Here is a 16,708-nt window from a genome sequence, read left to right as displayed (position 1 = left end):
GGGACTTGGGCAACTGATTTCATCTCTGCATATCAACTTTCTCATCTGTAAACACAAGCATGATGATACTGGCTCCAGCTTCCCGGGTTTAATGGGAGAATCGTCCGGAATAACAGGTTAAAAGCTGTTGGCACGATGGCGATACTAGGGGTCACTTAGTAAGATTGCCATTGTCCAAATGAAATGTTTCTGTAAAGAGAATCGGTGCATTTCTTTTTTTACGTGTACTTATTTATAAGTAATCTGTACACCCATAGTGGGGCTTGACGTTGTGACCCGCGAGATCAAGGGTCGCACGCTCTTCTGGCTGAGCCAGCCGGGAGCCCCGGTGCACACTTTTTAAAGTAAACAAAATGGGGGCGCCTGGGTGGCTCGGTCGGTTGAGCGTCCGACTTCGGCTCAGGTCATGATCTCGCGGTCCGTGAGTTCGAGCCCCACGTCGGGCTCTGTGCTGACAGCGTGGAGCCTGGAGCCTGCTTCGGATTCTGTGTCTCCCGCTCTCTCTGCCCCTCCCCCGCTGGCACTCCGTCTCTCTCATTAACATTAACATAATGTTACATTAAATAAACAATCAATAAATAAACATTAATAAATTAAGAAAGGAAACAAAATGAACGTTGGACAGGAAGGAAACAGGAGTCCTGGCCTCTTAGCTGGATGAGGCCCGGGGTGGGGCCTGAGAACCTGCATTTCTAACAGCCTTGCTGATGACGCGGGTACAGCCGGACTGGGACCATACTCTGAGAACCACTGATAAAAGGCCCGGCACTCCCCGGGCCCCAGAGCAAGCCAGGGGTCGGATATGTAGTCTTTTTACCAATAAAAGGGTGCAAGGTTGCAGTTTTCTTGGACTTCTGAAATTTCATAGCCTTGGCCTGGGGTTTTGGGGTATCTCAGGGCTGACCCAACGGCAGCTCTGGTGTCTCAGGGGTTTGCACTGATAGTCCAGGCATGACCAGTGGCTTTCCAGGCCCTCATTCTTCCCTCCTGGTGGCAACTCTCCAGCTTGAGTTTTTGGCTTTGATTCCAGCCATGCTGATCTGTCCTTGCCAGCCTCCCTCCCACGGCCTGGGGCTCTGCCAGCCAGTCCCATCTTTTTGGCCTTGTTCTTGCTAGGTCCTCTTGCAGGGAACAGAGTTCTGGACGTTGAGGGCCGACCCCTGGGCCGACCTCCCCACCCAGCGGGGGCCTGCCCCAGGTCTCTGCAGTCGGGTTTGCCTGCCTGGTTAGACCCAGCTATGCCCTCCTGGCAAGTCTGGTGCCCAGCGGTTCCCATTTCACCGCAGAAGTGGCCTCTGACCCTCGCCTGTCTGGGCCCCTTTTTGTCACCCTGGCCACCTGGTGATCGGGTCTCAGCTCATTCTGTACCCTCCTTTCTCTGCCTTACCCCCAAGAACCTGTCACACCAGAAGCTGGAGCTAAAACAACTAAGACATGATTTCGACAACTCCTTATTGGGCAGGGGCGGCGGAGGTCCTAGCATCTACCCCTGCCCTGTCCTTGCTTGCGCTCTCCTCCCCGCGAGATGCGGGCCAGCTCTGTGGCCTCCCTGCCGCCCGTAACCCAAGGCCCCCAAGTTCCCATCTCTGGCCTGGACATTTCCACCGAGCTCCCGGCACACGGAGCCCCTGCTGACTGAACACCACTACCTGGGTGTCTGGGTTATCTTCACCGGGTTGGCACCCTTTGATTCCAACAGAAGGCCTGGTTTTCCCGCCAAGACTCTCTTCTGCTCCAGGCTTTCTGCTCAGCGAATGCCAGCCACCCCCCCACCCCTCCTCCTCCTCCTCCCACCCCCGCCCCGACACAGACCCCCCACCCACCCCCCCATCTCAGCTCCTGAGCCCAGCCGGAAGTCCTTCTGAAGTCCTCTCTTTCTCGCCCTTCACATCCAATCAACAGGTCCTGACAATTCCACATCTAAAGCCTATCTTGGACATGACCTTCTCACTCTATCCCCCCCACCGGCCATCCCCCCCCACCCCCCCGCCCCCGTCCAGGCCTCATCGTTTCTCATCGGAAGTATAGCAAAGGTCACCTGATGGATCTCCCTGCTTCTATCCCTGCCTGCCTTAGATCTGCCGTGAACACAGGAGCCAGAGTGATCATTTTTTAAAATGTCAGATGATATCGCTTTCAAACGAAAGCAATCCAACCTCTTCCCGTCCCACCAAGACTAAAGTCCAGGCTCCTGAGTCTTGCTACAAGGTCCTCTGTGGTCTGGCCCTGCCCGGCTCACTCCCTCTCTCCCCACCTTCACTATGCTTCCGCCTTCTTTCTGCTCCTTTAACAAGGATCTCTGTCTCTGTCTCTCTCTGTTTCTGTCTCTCTCTCTCTCTCCTTAGCTCTTCGGCACTGGTGGCTCCCTTTGCCTGAATCTTTCTTATCCAGAATTTTCCCAGGGCCAGCTCCTTCTAGCCACAGTAGTCCCTCATCAGACAAGCCTTTTCCAACAAGTCTACCCGCTCTCTCTCACAACCGCTGTGCTCTTCTTTCCTAGTAGCTATTACTATCAGATTTTGTTCTTGTTTATTTGTTTGCTTATTGCTGGACACACACACACACACACACATACACACAGCAATATGCACAACAGCAGACACAACACCACATTACCTGATCAGGAAGAATGTGTCAACCCCAAGATAGAATGGGCCACTCCGAGAATAAAGGTACAGTGGATTTTTAAGCACTCTGCTTTTCCACTCAAGCACATTATCTGCAACAAACATAAAAACAGTTGTCTTTCTGTTTCACAGAAGAAAGTCGTGTGATTTACGTTTTCAAAAAAAGCAAGAAGAGCACCTTCGACTTTCATAGTATCGAGGGGATTTCGGGGCGCCTGGGGGGCTCGGCCAGCGAAGCGTCCCACTTCGGCTCGGGTCGTGTGTTCGAGCCCTGCGTCGGGCTCTGCGTGCGCTGACAGCTCGGAGCCTGGAGCCTGCTTCGGATTCTGTGTCTCCCTCTCTCTCTCTGCCCCTTCCCCGCTCACTCTCTGTCTCTCTCTCTCTCTCTCAAAAATAAATAAACATTAAAAAAAAAAAGAGGATTTTGTGTATCCCCACAACTTACTGAAGAGAACACAGATCGGAATAAGAAATGGTGACTGAGGCACCTGACAGTATCTGCCACGGAACCACCGTAACTCAGGCTTTGAACTGCTTCCTGTTCTCACGGTGCCCACAGCTCCTGGGGCGGGGGGGGGGGGGGGGGGGCAGCAACATCCCCTTGACCTGGTGCACATCCCCCCCCCACCCCCCCCGCCCCGGAGCGGCTCCCGTGCTGCTTCTGGAGTGAGGCAGCAGGCCGAGAAACACAGCTTTAACACCGGTGCATAATATTTATCTGTTTATGCTTGACTATCTTTCCAGGAGAAAAAACATGTTAGTTTCTGGCTTCGTCGAGTAGGACAAGAGGGAATCTGGCTCTTTGGACGACGCATGTGTGATCCTCGGGTGTCGCTGTTCACCTGGTCATCAGGTGCCTGGTTTCCACCCACGAGGAGGGAGAGCAACTACGGGGCATCGGTTTGGGCCCTCCCAAAACTCACTTGTTGGGGGGGGGGGGGTCACGGCTACGTGTCTAAAACAGAAGGGAGGCTGCAGGCTCGCGTCCCGGGCCCAACACGATCCCCTCGCGCGAAAGCGGCCCTCTTCCTCGACTGCTCGGAAAGACCCGTGAGTTCTCCTCACCCAAAGACAGCCAGGCAGTCATCTGACTGGTGTGCCCGGATATGATCCAGAGGAGGCTCAGAGCCCGGATGCCATTCAGCGCAGAGCACACGCCCCCCGGCGTCTCTGTGGTCCAGATGGCCGGCACGTTCTTCTGCCACGAAAAGCATTTCAGAGCGTGCTCCGTGGCTCCTAAAAATCCTGGACGAGAGCACAGGTGTTACCGTCCGCCCTGAAGTGCCTACGTTTCCCCAGCTACAAAACGGGAATCAAAGTCCATCTCATAACCTTAGGATTGTCATGAGGAGCAAAGGAGACACCATCACACCTGCCACACTATTTGAAGCCCAATTGCTCTCGTCCCTCCTACGTCCCTTCTTCCGTTTCATGTTTACAAAAATTTTATTTTTTAACGTTTATTTATTTTGGAGACAGAGAGAGACAGAGCATGAACAGGGGAGGGGCAGAGAGAGAGGGAGACACAGAATCCGAAACAGGCTCCAGGCTCCGAGCGGTCAGCCCAGAGCCCGACGCGGGGCTCGAACCCATGGTCCGTGAGATCGTGACCTGAGCCGAAGTCGGACGCTTCACCAACCAAGCCACCCAGGCGCCCCTCATGTTTACAAAATTTTGACCGGACTCGTTGGGATGCATTCCAAACAGCCGGACCTGTGAACCAGGAACCTCCAAAGGAAGGCGCAAGCCGCTGCAAGAGACTCACGGTTTCTCTTGGTTGAAGCTTGGTGCTTAAACATTGCAGGCTCAAGAAGTCCCCGCAGAAATGAGACTTATTTACAAATGAGAGCTGGCAGATAACCAGGCTCTGCAAATCTCAAATCAGTTTCTGAAATGGGGGAATGTAATTGTCAAACCTTCGGAGGTCTCGGCCGTAAATAGGGGTTTTTCCATCGGAGTCGCTCTCCCGTGTGCCTGCCTGAAATCACAGAGCTCACCCTCTCCTCTAGGGGCATTTTCACCGACCGGCCCTTGGCACAGCACGGCCAGTCGTGTCCTGCACCCCGAGTCCCGGCTCCCCTCGGCTCCCCAGAAGCCACGTGCCACGAGAGAGAGAGACACACACACAGAACCCGGGCTCTGGCCGGTTCTGCCCTCTCTTCAACCTCTCGGGACCTCTTCCCTCACTTTTAAACTGAGCACCCTTTTTGGCCGGGCTGCGGTGAGCATTTGAGCATATTTGCCAAACATCTGGCCTGACGCCTGCCCACCTTGGCAAGCGAGCCCTGAATGCATTTTGCTATCATTCGATTTTTTTTTTTTTTTGCATCTAAATTCTACTCGTGGCTCCACTTAACTAGTAGCAGCTTGTAACGGTGTCTGAAAATAACCGGTCTGTAGAGAAGACGGCCTCTCTGAGTCCCGTTCACTCGCTGGTAAGTGGAAAGGATAAACCAAGGGGGATGGGGAAGATCAGTTGAAAGGATGCATGTAGGTCAGAGGTTCTCAAAGTAGGGGGTCCCCAGTCCGGCAGCCTCAGTATCGCCCGGGGGGCCTGTTGGAAATGCACGGTCTCAGGCCCCACCCCAGACCCACCGACCCAGAACCTCTGAGGGCCAGGCCCCGCAAAGGTCCTCATGCTGCGACAAGACCTCCAGGTGCTTCCGGAGTTTGAGAACCAGAGTTTGCGAACCACAAGGTGTCGTGGCGCTTTGAAAGACCTTGTGGCCCCTTTGGATTTTCTCAGCGATTATTACCGTGAGCCCGCTTGAAGTTGACAGACCACACAGTAAGGGCCCTGCCTTCCAGGGGCTAAAATCCATAGCCGTTTGCTTCGTGGAAACTTCCTCCAACACGTGCTGGTATTTTTCCTCCTCTAAGTCGGAAAGGGCAGGCTCTTGTAACAGGAAACCTCTCTAAGCAAACGCAATGATTACTTGGAGGATAAAGACCCAGGAATCCGAAATACCCAATTTGGCTCTAAACTTCTAGGAGACACGGCAGTCTTATGTTGATTTGACTCGCTGGTGAGTGCAAATGTGGACACGGAAAAGATGCTGACCCTAGGGCTCTCTGCATCTCGATTTTTTGTTTCCAAACATTCAGGATGTGATCTTTTACTGTGATGGTATTAAATCGAAAAAAAGAAAAAAAAAAGTTACAGCAAGAGAACACGGTCCTCCCACTTCCGCCATTTTGAGGCCACAGTTAAACATAGCTGCTGAAAAAGTGAACATAACCTTCGTGTCCTGATCATAGAGAGTCCTGTCTTGGGCCGAAACCCTAACGTTTCGGTGGCTGGGTCCCGACACCGTATCAGGTGCATCTGCCTTAAAACGCCAGGCTCCGTGGCTTAGTCTTCTACCTAATGACAGGCAGCGGTGAATGTCGGTGACTGTAGGCTCACCCTCAGTCTGACAGCTAGAAGCCCGTGGCAGGTGCCTGGAACCCAGCTGACCTCAGCAAGGTCAGTGTTAGCGAGAGGTCTTGGGCAGTTAAAGCCACTATCCTTTCCTCCTTCTGGCTTAAGGGCAGCGAATGAGGAAAAAGGCAACGTAGCAGGAGGATGTAAGTTTCCATTACCTCATTTAATTCCTTCAACAAATCCCACTGTATGTCCCAGTTTTACACATGTGGAACCTGAGGTTCTTAGGGGTCAAACAACCCCACCAAGGGCAGAGTTAGAAACCCAGGCAGGATTGAGCGGAGGTCGCTAAGCATGTTCCACGCTCGTGGAACCTTCTCTACATGGCAGCTGGGGAGCCAAGTTCTTGAACAATGTCACATGAGGAGTGACTGAGGGGCTCTGAGACTATGACAGGAGAAGCCATCATAACTGTCCCCAGTATCTGATGAAACAAGAGAGTAAGTAGGAGGGCAAAACAAGGGCCCATCGGTAGAAATGACAGAGCAGGGACTGCTGGGTGGCCCAGTCGGTTAAGCATCCAACTCTTGGTTTTGGCTCAGGTCATGATCTCACGGTTCGTGAGTTCCAGCTCCAAGTCAGGCTTTGCACTGACAGCGTGGAGTCTGCTTAGGATTCTCTCTTTCCCTCCCTCTCTGCCCCTCCCCCCCCCCATAATAAATAAACAAACATTAAAAAAATTAAGAAAAGAATTGTTGCTTGGGAGCTGCTTGGGAGCTCGTGTTGTTGGGAGTTCGTGGTAGTGTTACCACTAGCTTGTTGCTGGGAGCTCGTGGTAGTGTTACAGCGGTTTTTATTTTTGCCCGAAGATCCAAAGAGGGTCTGATAAAATCATCGCCGTGCCCTCCACAGTGGACATATCCCCCGAAGCTGCTTGATCACACATTCATAATCTTTTGGCCCATTCATTGATATGGTGTCTTATCTTTATCCCCCGAGTTGGAGTAAGGGAAGATCAATTAATTGTGTGCAGGTCCAGGGACTCTGCCAGAAACGATTCCCCATGTGCTAAATCTGTTTGCATGACGATGTGGCCCTTGTTTCAGGGTGTGTGTGTGTGTGTGTGTGTGTGTGTGTGTGGTCTTTGCCTTGCCATATGGGCAGGGGGAAATGAAGATAATGCTTTTGATTTTTAGCTGCAACACAACGCAACGTGACCAACTGCTAAGCGCCGTCCAGCTCGCCCTTCCCTAACTGGGTTATTTAGTTCTGGCTCGGATACGCTCAGCCAGGCTTTAACGTGTTGCACACTTACTCCCCTGGCTTCGATGTGGACGTCAATCCTTCACCTCAGTGATGCCAGCAAGGTTCTGCGAGCCATCTGCGTCGCTGTGACACCGAAAATAGACACTGTGGGCATGGAATTGTTTCTTAGAGGATGACTGCGGCGAAACCCAAGCCCTGCTCTGCCCTGGTCACGGGGTAGCACAAAACACACTGGATCATTGTACCCAAGAAAGAAAGCAGCATTTTTAGCGACTCGCCGTAACACTCCGACAGCAAACAAAGACGGAATTGTGAAGAACAGAGACCCAACCTCCACACTGGCATTTAGAAGCTGCTGGACGTTCCCCAGACCCCAGCACCGTCGGAATTATTTTCCAAATACGGCTCCTCTAAGCCACCTCTAGTGCGCGCTCTTAGTTTATCAAAATGCCTACTTTGTCCTCTGCTCGGGGTTCCTGAGAGTGAGAGGTGGGCCAGGCCACCCGCTCTGTTTCCTGGGTCACTCCTCTGTGTCTCTCTCAGAGGCAGGCTCCCGTCGGTGGCCGGTCGTGCCCGATGTGAGGGTGACTCCCTGTAGTCGGGCCCCCGCCCCCTGGCCGCCACATAGACAGTCCCAGCCAGGGAAAGGAGGAGGCCCAGCGAGGTGAGGCAGCTGCAGGGGGAAGACACATGTGACCAAGCCTTACGTCGCACCAAAGCCACCATAAGAGGCAGAGAAAACAGCCCAGCGAAAAACCAACCACGCAAGCCCCCAACAAAAATACAGACAAGTATCGAACAGTTTAAAGGGGTGGGAGTGGCTTCGTAAGAATCGATAATGAAGGAAATGACAAAGGAAAAGATTAATGGATTTCACTCAACTCCTTATTATAATTGCTGAAAAAAAAAAAAAATCATCAACAGAAACACCCAAACGCTGAGGAGGATACTTGCAGCTGATTGGACTACGAACTCATATCTTTCATGTATATAAGATAGTTTAAAAAATCAGTAAGAACCCAGCTAACCCACATACATGGAAACAGGAGCGAAAAGTATGAATAGCAGATAAACTTGAGGGGGGAAAAAAACCTCCTCGTTTCCAAGGTTTTAAGGTAAATTAAACCAGTGTATTGACTCCATCAGATTGGTAGTCGTTTTTACAAAGCTAGCCGGTGATACGGGTGACACCTACGGGGGGTATTTCAATAAGTGAGGTTTTCAGGAAAGCCCCTCACCAATGATGCCAGCTACGCCCTGGCAATTCTACTTCTGCTAGTTTGTGTGCAGGATGCAAACAAAAAGTAACAGACAGGATGGCTAAGGTGTTTGAGGGAGAAGCCACACCTCAAATAAAAGAAATTAATCTTCAGGGGTCACGTGATAGGAACAGGACAATTTGGGATCAGGATACATTTCTCCGTGACTCTGAAACTCAATCACATTTGGGTGTGGCCAGCCTTCCTCTCGACCACTGCTGAATTTTCTTGTTTAAGGTACGTGGTGATCGTTCAGGGAACACTGGCCAGACATCATTCAAGAATGAAAATGAAATGGCTACGCGTAGGTGGTGAGTGGAAATCGATTACACAGTCCCGACGTACACATCCCGACCAGGTACCTCAGATGCCCATACTCACAGACACACGGCCACAAAGGTGTCGAGGGGGAACGTTCCAGTAGCACATCTAGCCACGCCCGTGCCAGATGAGGAGGAAGAATTGATTGCAAAGAGAGAGAGAGAAGGGGCCAAAAACGAAGTATTTCTGAATCTGAAAATATCTACCAAGGGAAAGAAAAAAAAAAAGAGATTGTATTAGTGATACTTTACTCTGCAACAAATATACTTTTCCAAGAGCTTTCATACCTATTATGTCAAAATAAAACTTTGATATGAAAAAGGGCAGCTGGCTTTCCTATATCTGATTTACAGATGGGGAAAATAGGGCACGAAGATGCTGAGACTCACAGAAGGAAGAACTCAGCCCAGCGCGAAGTGGACCGTAGTCTCTGGAATGCTTAGCCCGCCCAGACTCCCGCGGTCCCTCCTAGCACAGCTCTGGGAATGACAATCCTAAAAGGCACCATTAAATCTGCTTAAATCTGTTCGTAAACAGGTTCCCGCAAGAGACATAAATGCAATATGAGATGAAAAAAATACAATGAAAGCCCGCAGGCTGGAGAAAGGCGCTATATCTAAAGGGGGCACCTGGGGGGCTCAGTCGGTTAAGCTTCCAACTTCGGCTCAGGTCACGATCTCGCGGTTGGTGGGTTCGAGCCCCGCGTCGGGGTCTGTGCTGACCACTCGGAGCCTGGAGCCTGCTTCCGATTCTGTGTCTCCCTCTCTCTCTCTGCCCCCTCCCTTGCTCACGCTCTGTCTCTCTTTCTCAAAAATAAACATTAAAAGATAGTAAATAAATAAATAAAAGTGAAACACAGAAGCACCAACTCAGGGCGCACCTAATCAGTCACTGATTGTAGGGATCCCCGTAGTTTGCGGGGACATTAGTGGTAAGAGGAGGGCAGTGGTCTCAAACTTCAGTGTGTCCCGGGATTACCCGGAGGGCCTGCTCAATAGACCACTGCCTGCCTCCCCTCCCCTCCCAGCCGGGGCCGATGCAGCAGGTCTGGGGTGGGACCTGAGAATTTGCATTTCTAACAAGAAATCAGGTGCTCAGGCTACCTAGTAATCAGGGCACACACTTTGAGACCCACAGGACCCAGGATCTTCCAAAACATCAGCAAAGGAGGGGGGACACAGTGTAGTTTAATTAAATAGCAATGCCAATTATATAACAAAAAATAAAAATATAGATATTAAGCACCCATTAGATATGAGACGTGTTTTGATCACTGTCTCTAATCCATCATTTCTTTTTTTTTTTTTTTTGAGAGAGAGAGAGAGGGTGTCCTGGACAGAGAGAGAGAGACAGACAGGGTTCCCCTGATGCGGGACTCCCAACTCACGGACCTGAGCCAAAGTCAGATGCTTTTAACGACTGAGCCACCCAGACGCCCGTTATTTATCTTATTTTACAGACAAGGAAAATTCTCCTTGGATAAGTTCATGAACTTAAGCATGGTGGCTAAGAATGCAGGTTCTGGGGGCGCCTGGGTGGCTCAGTCGGCTGGGCATCCGACTTCGGCTCAGGTCACGATCTCGCAGTCCGTGAATTCGAGCCCCGTGTCAGGCTCTGTGCTGACCGCTCAGAGCCTGGAGCCTGTTTCAGATTCTGTGTCTCCTTCTCTCTCTGACCCTCCCCCGTTCATGCTCTGTCTCCCTCTGTCTCAAAAATAAATAAACGTTAAAAAAAAAAATTTAAAGAATGCAGGCTCTGCACTGAGAGCCCGCATCTACCCTTTATGACCGTGGACACGTTACTTCCCGGTTCCGTGCCTCGGTTTCCCCCTTGGTAAAATGAAAACAATCGCCCCTCATAGGGTTGTTGCGAGGGGTGCAGCACTAACTAGAAAGCACTCAGCAAGTTCCTGGAAGGGTAAGCGTTCAGTAAATGTTGGTTGTCTCTATGTTGCTGCTAAGGGGCAGGGACAATCTCACTGGGTCGGCATGAACCTGAAGAGTGTGGCCTTTTTGCGTCCTCCTGCTACCCCATTGTAGCACAACGTATTGGCTAGATTTGCATGCAGGAGGCTTGGGTTTGAGCCAGCTTGCTGTGGGACCCTGGGCAAGTTACTTCACCTCTCTGGGTCTCATTTCCTCCTCTGGGTAATGAGGAAGGGTGGGTTGGACACAGTGGAGTCTCACGTCCGGTCTACCTCCAACACTTTTCTCTCCCCCCACCTCTTCCCTGTTCCTACACCACCAAGTGCCTTAGCTGTGGGGTGTGGATAACCTAAGCTCCACCTCCCTAGCCCTTCCCCATACCCCCCCCCCTTGGAGGGGGGCGGGGAGCCAGAAGGGCAGGGAATTCTAGACACTCAATGTGACTGGAAGAGAAGGGGAAGGTGGGCATGTCCCGTGACCCTACAGACATCCCTCGAGGAGGCCCAGCCGGAGGCCTGGTCTCTAAAGCAGGGCGCCGAGGACAGGGTCCTTCTTACCTAGGTCTAAGGGCTACACTGCAGCTACCACTCCCCTCCTCCAAGGTGCCCACCCTCTTTGCAGGTGATCACAGGAAAGCCTCAGGGGCAGGAGAGGAAGAGAATGAGTAGAAAAGAATTGAGCCCCGGAGGTCCCAAAATCAAGTTCAAAGGGCTCTGAAAGAAACGCCTAGAGACAACCGTGTCCCCTCTAAATTCATATGTTGAAGACAGGACCTCAGAATGTGACGATATTTAGAGGCAGGGCCTTTAGGGAGAGGTGATTAAATGACAACGGAGCCATCACACTATCTCATCCAACCGGTGTCTTTAAATGAAAGGGAGTTTGGACACACGTAGGTGAGCCCACAGTGAGCAAGAAGGTGGCCGTCTGCAAGCCCAGGAAAGAGCCCTCAGAAGAAACCGGCCCTCCTGACGCCTTGATCCTGGACTTCCAGTCTCCAGAACCATGAGAAAGAAATTTCGTTGTTAAGCCCCGGAGTCTGCGGTATTTGAAAAGGCGGCCCCAGCCAGCTCTCACAGAGACTCGCCAGATCGCTGCCCTTGATGAGATAGCACTCGGTGGGCGGACCAGGCCAAGACTCTCGAATGGGGGGCTGCCTGCGGACAGTTGGGTTTCCTGGGCTCGTCCTCCCTCACCAAGTGACCGGAGTCAATGTCCTAGGTCCTAGCAGCACTGAGGAGAATCCCCACTCCCCGTGCTAAATCCTGCCAGTTGATTACACCAATCGGCAGCCTGTGCAGAAGGGTCTACACCGTGTCAGATTCTAGGCCTCTAGAGGGGAATAGGGAACCTTTGTTTGATCTGTTTCCCACCAATGTCTCGCCACATACCATCAGCACCCCCTTCACTGACACAGGCAGCTCAAGCCCACGCTACAAAGGTCCCCTTTCACCCTATCCCAGGTGGCTCTTTCCCCCTCAACCCTGCGGGCCCCCCCCAAAGTTCCTCTGCACGGCTACCTGTCCCTAGCAGTTGGCATGGGCTCCAGCGTGTATTTCCTGACAGGGGTTCACGTCGGGCACGCACACTCCCCTTACTAACTAGATTATGGGGTTCTCAAAATGAGAACTCCCAATTCTTTTGATTCTCCCCCCTCGGCACACGCACGCGATGGCACACAGAGGCCAGATGTAAGAGTCCTCAGGACATATTTTCTGCATTGAACCGAGAACACAAAATGGTATCCTGTGAAATGGTTTGGATTCCTTGTGATCCTCAGGACTGATCCTCAGTCCTTCCGAGGCGCTTCCGTGGGTAGTTGAGGGAGTTATTCATTAAAATAGCTCCATTTGCTCAATCAGGGCTCCGGGAATTCCCGTGAGATCGTGGGGGAAGGGGGAAGAAGTCACTCCTTGAAGTGCCAGGCCCCTGGTTCCGTGGAGGCCTCATAATCCTAATTGTAATAGGCAAGGGGAGATGAAATTAGCCTAACAGAGCATAAGAAAGAGGACGGATATAAGGGATGGTTCCACATTGACTGTGAACAGCCCAGTTCTCACTGCTTTTGGCCACTGCCAGGAGAGACGCTGTGGCCACCAAACGATGTCACGAAATTTCCATGAGGACAGGAGGCAGGCTGAGAGTGAGTTCCTAAGAATGGAAATTCTCCATGGGGCGCCTGGGTGGCTCAGTCAGTTGGGCGTCCGACTTCAGCTCAGATCATGATCTCACGGTCGGTTAAGTTCGAGCCCCGCATTGGGCTCTGTGCTGATGGCTCAGAGCCTGAAGCCTGCTTCGAATTCTCTGTCTCCCTCTCTCTCTCTGCCCCTCCGCTGCTCACGCTCTCTCTCAAGAATAAATAAATGTTAAAAAAAAAAAAAAAAAAAGAAGGGAAATTCTTCATAGTTGAGTCCGGGTAAAATTGGCTACCTCAGCAGTAACAGACCCTTAACCCAAGCCCCTTCTTTCTCAGCTCCGTGCTGTCCCTGTGACCAGGTAATTATTTGCCTCTCCATTAAACTCCAGTCAGATTTGCCTGACGTTTACTGTTGCATTGTGGGTGGGAAGGCAAGCTGGTGCAGCCACTCTGGAAAAGGTTCCTCCAAAAATTGAAAATAGATAACTACCCAGCAATTGCACGACTAGGCATTGATCCACGGGATACAGGTGTGCTGTTTCAAAGGGGCACATGCACCCCCATGTTTATAGCAGCACTATTGACAATAGCCAAATTCTGGAAAGAGCCCAAATGTCCATCGATGGATAAATGGATAAAGAAGATGTGGTATATATATATACAGGGGAGTATTACTCAGTAACACACCCTGACCTGCCCAGAATCTTTTCCCCTCTGTCTGCAATCTTGTGCTCTTTTCTTCCTGGCTTGTCTGCTACGGTCGCCACGTGTTAAGTCCTTGCACAAACAGCTTCCGCCCGCTATTGCCGAGCTGTCTGCCCCCACATCTGTAGAGGAAATACTGGCAACTCCATCAAAAATCTTTGGGGAACAGCCGGGCACCTGGGTGGCTCAGCTGGTTGAGCTCCCGACTTCGGCTCAAGTCTTGATCTCTCGATTCGTGCGTTCGAGCCCCACCTCGGGCTTTGCGGGAAGCCTGCTCCCAGGATTCTGGCTCCCTCTGTCTCTGCCCCTCCCCTGCTCAGGCTCTCTCTCAAAAAATAAATATAAACATTTTTTTTCAAAAGGGTTAAAAAAAAAAAAAGCTTTGGGGAATAGCTGACAAATCCTTTCCGGATGGAGACCTTTTCTCCTAGGCAAAGAAGCTCCCACTTCTCCGTGCAGAAGCTGGAGAACGAAGCTTCTCTGATATACCCACCCTATCAGTCAGCCCTGCCCTCCCTAAGCAGGACCCTTCCTTTTTCTGGTTCCTCAATGACACTCATCAGAATATCTTTGTATCCACAATAGCATGGAACCTTCCACTTTATTCTAATGTCCACTCTGGCTAACGAGCTTAGCATTGGCCAGAAAAACCAGGCTAGCTGATAAATCTCTTAAATAATAATGAACGTTAACTCAGACTTAGGGAGCCATTTATTCACTCGAACTGCTAATTTAATAACGACTCCACGCATTTATCTTTGTTGCTAGGCTATTTATGGCCTATCCAGCAAGAACTGAAATTGAAATTTAACTTATAACAATTGGCTTTCTTTTCAACAGCACACAAAATATTTGGCTGGGTAGACAGACCCCGTATCTGAAGCTATAGGGGGGATCATAAAGTCAGAGGACAATTTAAGCTTATTGAAAACTAACTGCAACATCGACACTTGAAAGATTTTAAATATGTGTGTGAGGTTGTGATATAATAAGAAATCTAAAGTTGGTCTTCGTCCCGGGTTCCTGGCACAGAGCTCATAAAGCCCTTGGAATTTCCTGAGTGACACGGGTAGGAGGAGTGTTTGTTCTCATTCATAATAAGCCCCTTTCAAGCAGACTTGAGTTGATGCCTAATAAAATGACTCTGGGGGGCACCAGTCGGGACTAGAAGATTGGAGCCTTCAGCCCATCCCCCACCTCTGGAGGGAGAGAGGGACCGGATTGAGTCAATCACCAATGGTCTGTGATTTCATCAATTGTGCCTACCCGTCGGGGCGCCTGGGTGGCTCAGTCGGTTGAGCGTCCGACTGTGGCTTGGGTCATGATCTCACAGTTCGTGAGTTTGAGCCCCACATGGGGCTCTCTGCTGTCAGCGCGGAGCCCGCTTCGGATCCTCTGTCCCCCTCTCTCTCCGCCCCTCCCCCACTTGTGCGCGCGCGCTCTCTCTCTCTCCCTCTCTCAAAAATAAATATTAAAAAAAAAAATTGTGCCTACGTAATGGAACCTCCATAAAAGTCCTAAACAAAGCGGTTCAGAGAGCTTCTGGGCTGAGCAATACGAGGTGCCGGGATGGGGGTGCACCCTGAGAGGGCAGGGAAGCTCAACGCCCCTTCCCACATTCTGTGCCCTGCGCCACTCTTCCATTTGGCTGTTCCCGAGTTTTGTCCTTTATAACAAGCCAGTCATAAGTAACAGTAAAGTGTTTCTCCGTGTTCTGTGAGCCAGGACAGCAAATGCGCAAACCTGAGGAGGGCACGGTGGGGACTCCTGACTGGCCGCTCCATCAGACCGAAGTGTGGGCAACCTCGGGACCCACTACTTGGGACTGGTGTCTGAAGTGGGGGACGGTCTTGTGGGCATGAGCCTTTGACCTGTGGGGTCAGCACGGCCTCCAGGTAGTTCGTGTCAGAACCGTACAACGTGAGGGGGGCACCCACGCACGTGGTGTCCGAAGGGTCCTGCGGGTAGAGAAATAGTGTCTTCCTTTTAACGTGCCGTGTTAGTTCTTATTTGGACAACCGGAATAAATACAAGAGATGCTAGTGGTTAAACTTCGGGGCTTCAAAACTCTTCCTTTGAAAATTCGGAAAGAGAGGAAATCAACCCAGCGTCCATGAGGTCTCAAATGTATTCACTCTGCGAGGTGAAGGTCAGAAGCGACCGCAAGGCCGCGGGGAGCTGGAGTCACGCGGAACTTCGTTGTCCACCCCTCTCCCTGCAGAGGAAGGGATTGAGGCACGGGGAGTTGGAGCGATTTTGCCCAGGATCGCACAGCTGGGAGGTGACGACTCGGAAAAAACGCGGGGGTCCCAGCCGTGAACCCTCGTAACCCATCGGCGTCACGCGATCCCAGTTCAGAATGGCCTTCTGGATTTGGCAGCTGCCAGACTTCCACACATGGGCCACAGCAGAGAACACTCACAATATGGAACCGGATACCGCCCCCCTCCTTTCTTCAGGCCGAACCAGGCCACTGTGGGTGAGGGAAGATTGTTGAAATTTAAAATTTTATTGTGCAGGGGGCGCCTGGGTGGCTCCGTCGGTGGAGCGTCCGACTTCGGCTCAGGTCATGATCTCGCGGTCTGTGAGTTCGAGCCCTGCATCGGGCTCCGTGCTGATGGCTCAGAGCCTGGAGCCTGCTTGGGATTCTGTGTCTCCCCCCTCTCTCTGTGCCCCTCCCCCACTCACACTCTGTCTCTCTCTCTCTTTCTCTCTCTCTCTCTCAATCCTACCTCCATCCTCCATCCTACCTACTCCTTGCCTATTCCGACACCTCCGTTGCCAAATCCCCAAAACCCCATTATTCTCACTCAGTTTGTTGGCCTTAATCAGGGTGAAAGGTTAGTTCGTTCCTGAAAGAATGGCCTTTCTCGGCTCCAAGGAGTTGGGGGTCTTCAAACGTTACGCGGAGACAACAGTCTCACTAGGACCTACCCAACTGAGACATCACGGTCACGTCCTCTTCGGTGCAAGAATCAGGGACACACATTCCCACGCTGTATGCAGCTCCATCCTGAAAAACACGAAGTCACGACGTTCTTTCATGTTGGTGCTCATGACACATGCACACGATCATTTCTAAGGCTGCTGTTGTGCTGCCCAAG

General features: G+C 51.6%; 1 protein-coding gene across 1 annotated transcript in view; it reads right to left on the bottom strand.

Moving 5' to 3' along the window:
- The window catches only part of LOC132666039 (O-acyltransferase like protein-like), a 65,075-nt gene that overhangs the window by 28,838 nt on the left and 19,529 nt on the right, over positions 1-16,708 (bottom strand). The window contains exons 3-7 of the mRNA XM_060613972.3: positions 16,539-16,617; positions 8,898-9,039; positions 7,713-7,930; positions 3,693-3,872; positions 2,617-2,719 (exon numbers count right to left, since the gene is read on the bottom strand). Of these exons, the coding sequence (XP_060469955.3) occupies positions 2,617-2,719; positions 3,693-3,872; positions 7,713-7,930; positions 8,898-9,039; positions 16,539-16,617 (722 nt within the window). The remainder of the gene's footprint in view (positions 1-2,616; positions 2,720-3,692; positions 3,873-7,712; positions 7,931-8,897; positions 9,040-16,538; positions 16,618-16,708) is intronic.

The sequence above is a fragment of the Panthera onca genome, chromosome D3 (assembly GCF_046562875.1).
Source record: "Panthera onca isolate mPanOnc1 chromosome D3, mPanOnc1 haplotype 2, whole genome shotgun sequence".
NCBI lineage: Eukaryota > Metazoa > Chordata > Mammalia > Carnivora > Felidae > Panthera > Panthera onca.
The sequence above is the reverse complement of the archived record's forward strand: the minus strand, read 5'-3'. Positions and strand labels throughout refer to the sequence as shown.